Source organism: Frankliniella occidentalis, unplaced genomic scaffold, assembly GCF_000697945.3.
Source record: "Frankliniella occidentalis isolate FOCC.00 unplaced genomic scaffold, Focc_3.1 Scaffold11, whole genome shotgun sequence".
NCBI classification, from domain to species: domain Eukaryota; kingdom Metazoa; phylum Arthropoda; class Insecta; order Thysanoptera; family Thripidae; genus Frankliniella; species Frankliniella occidentalis.
Window position 1 is genome coordinate 1,070,298 of NW_026267141.1, and position 2,550 is coordinate 1,072,847.

A 2,550-nucleotide genomic window follows, 5' to 3' on the forward strand; every position below is an offset into this window, starting at 1 on the left:
GTATCACTTGGTATCACCAGGGGACCGGAGCGGGGGGGAGGGGCGAGTGAGTAGGTACAGGGTTACAACCGGAAACCGGTTCTGGCGCTGATAGTGGACAGCCAGAGTATGCCTCCTCTCCTTCCTACACAGCAGACAAAGTCACCTTCATGATCCGTCTGGTACTGGAGGTGGTCTGGACAACTCACTTGTTTCTACACCTTCCAGTCCAAGTAGTCTTCCAGGACCACAAGTTACAGCGAGTTGTTGAAACATTCTGATAAAGAGCGTCACCTATCAGGGGTCTGATAGGTCAACAGATTCTACTGCATGTATGTAACGACTAAACTGACACAATTGTGAACTAATTTGAAACCGAACTAAGAAAGAGCAGTGAAATGGAGCCACACTTAACAGATTTTCACATGACGCCTACAAAATCAAATCACAATCATTGAGATAGTGAAATTGATAGCAATGCGTAGATTAGATATGATGTCTAGAACTGTCGTAATCAAATGACACAAGACATGGTGAATGAATCGGTAACAGTACCGTGTACCAAAAAATCCCTCAAAAAAACTGTGTGTGCAGTTGATGCAGTTGCAGGACTACCCCTAGGCCTCCAGGACCCAAATTAAACCCCTACGCGACCAAGGCGCGTCTCGCCAAGCTGCGGCCGGCGCCTCAGCGGCCGGCTCCCTGCTGACGGGCAGGGCAGGCCACGGGCAGGACGCGGTGCTGGTCCTCCACATCTCGGTGTACGGCCGTCTTAGAAGCACGCAGGCAATCACAGTTCCTTACCGAGATTGAACGGGTCGCTGGTGCACCAGCCCGGGACGAAGTCGCACAAGTCGTCGTCCAGGTCATCATCTACGGGGGCGTCACGGTTATGGAAAACCATTCTGTCGCATCGAGCTCGCGCCGAGGTGCTGCAGCTCACGGTCGCAATGTCTCCGAACCGGCCGAGCAAAATGTCGCCACGGAAAACACGTCACTTTTTCGACACTTTTCTCACAATTACAGTTATTTCCTTCAAGACATTAATGAATCGCTCACGACGTTCACCATCCATCCACACACAAACTCGTCTGCAGCCTTCTAGAAAATTTTCAGCCATGTAAACAAACAAAAAACAAAGAATGTGGCCGTTTGGGTTCAGCCGGGAGCACCAACATTGACACGAAAAAGAAGAAACGCTGGGCGACAGTGTGAACTCGGTAAGAGAATTTAGTTTCTGTAAACGGCAAATTATTTTATATTTGTAAGTAAACTTACTGTTTGATTATTCTTCAACAGTCTGGAATCCATTCTTTTTCTAAATCGTCAACAGGGTCTTTTCGTTTTAGTGCAGCATTTGGGCGGCAACATGTATGAAAGATCTGTCAAATCAAATGTTTTGATGTTTTTGTAGTGGTTAGGAGAAGGTTTCAAACAATTTAACAGAATTTTTCTATTTTATTCTGTTTTGCGTTGTTTCGATGCTCCCCAAACCAGCAGATGTGGTTCAGTCCCTCCGCCAGCACTTGGAGGCATCTAGTTATGGGTTAGGACAGGTGAACGACAATGAGTTAGAAACCTGGTTGTTTCAGCCGGGTTCGGACAGAGTGCATTTGCTCCAGTGGTGTTTGGGGCAGCTGGATCCAAATTTAAGGGAGCGATTTCAGAACTGTGATGGGGATGTAGCAGAAAAAAGTGAGTTTCTAGATTGCTTAATGGTCTCAGTAGAGGTATCTTTGCGGTCACAGTCATATGCATTTCTTTTGTCTCATTCAGGAACAATCGAGTATGCCAAAAACTTTGGACTGAGTCTGAAAACGGATGTTATTTTAGTAAGCTTACGACATTTTCTTTAATTTTTTTTATTGTATTGTAAGTATTATTGTTATCTGTTCAATTAACTATTTGTCTTATGATTGTTTATAGGGCTCTGCAGACCAGAAGGAGCAGATAGCGATGTGGGTGATGATTCTCAGTGTTTTACAGGTCAATAGGCACCAAAAACAGTCCCAACCTAATGGCGGCAAGTCAAAAGGGGCCATTAGACAAACTATAATGTCTTTAATTCGGCAAAGGGATCTTACCGTACGTTTTTCAATTTTATCCCAGTTTTACCGATTGCCTTGGATGGAATTTGTGCTAAAACAAAACTCCTCCTTATTTTATCATTTTTCTTAGGACCTTCTACACACCAAAACAAACTTGTTTCCACCTGATCTACGTATTGTTGCACCTGTCATACACAAAACAACTGTTGAAGAAGAATTAAGAGCTGCAATTTTAGAATTAGAGGAGCTACAGGAAGAAGTCAATAATTCTCTTTCAGACAATGAAGATAATTCAAATGTAAGTGTAGCACTCTATGCTACTACTTTGTATCTGACAGTATCTCCAGAGGGAAAAATATTAAGTTAACACTTGGCTCATAAGATTTTTTTGTCAAATATCTGGTTTTAGGCCGACAGATCTGTGCATTCTAGTAGTGACTACAGAGAAAAGTTTTTAGAAAGTATCAAGAAGATTCAGGAATGCTACAGGCATATTGAAACCACAGTTTTTCCTGCTGTGAGG

General features: G+C 43.6%; 2 protein-coding genes across 2 annotated transcripts in view; one reads left to right on the forward strand and one right to left on the reverse strand.

Annotated features, from left to right (window-relative positions):
- Window positions 1-1,085, reverse strand: part of LOC113207343 (cyclic AMP-dependent transcription factor ATF-6 beta) — a 15,125-nt gene extending 14,040 nt beyond the window's left edge. The window contains exon 1 of the mRNA XM_026423866.2: window positions 784-1,085. Coding sequence (XP_026279651.1) covers window positions 784-883 — 100 coding nt within the window. The 5' untranslated portion in view covers window positions 884-1,085. The remainder of the gene's footprint in view (window positions 1-783) is intronic.
- A 142-nt stretch (window positions 1,086-1,227) lies between these two features.
- Window positions 1,228-2,550, forward strand: part of LOC113207344 (uncharacterized) — a 9,531-nt gene continuing 8,208 nt past the window's right edge. The window contains exons 1-6 of the mRNA XM_052277556.1: window positions 1,228-1,243; window positions 1,572-1,674; window positions 1,756-1,811; window positions 1,906-2,064; window positions 2,158-2,325; window positions 2,437-2,516. Coding sequence (XP_052133516.1) covers window positions 1,936-2,064; window positions 2,158-2,325; window positions 2,437-2,516 — 377 coding nt within the window. The 5' untranslated portion in view covers window positions 1,228-1,243; window positions 1,572-1,674; window positions 1,756-1,811; window positions 1,906-1,935. The remainder of the gene's footprint in view (window positions 1,244-1,571; window positions 1,675-1,755; window positions 1,812-1,905; window positions 2,065-2,157; window positions 2,326-2,436; window positions 2,517-2,550) is intronic.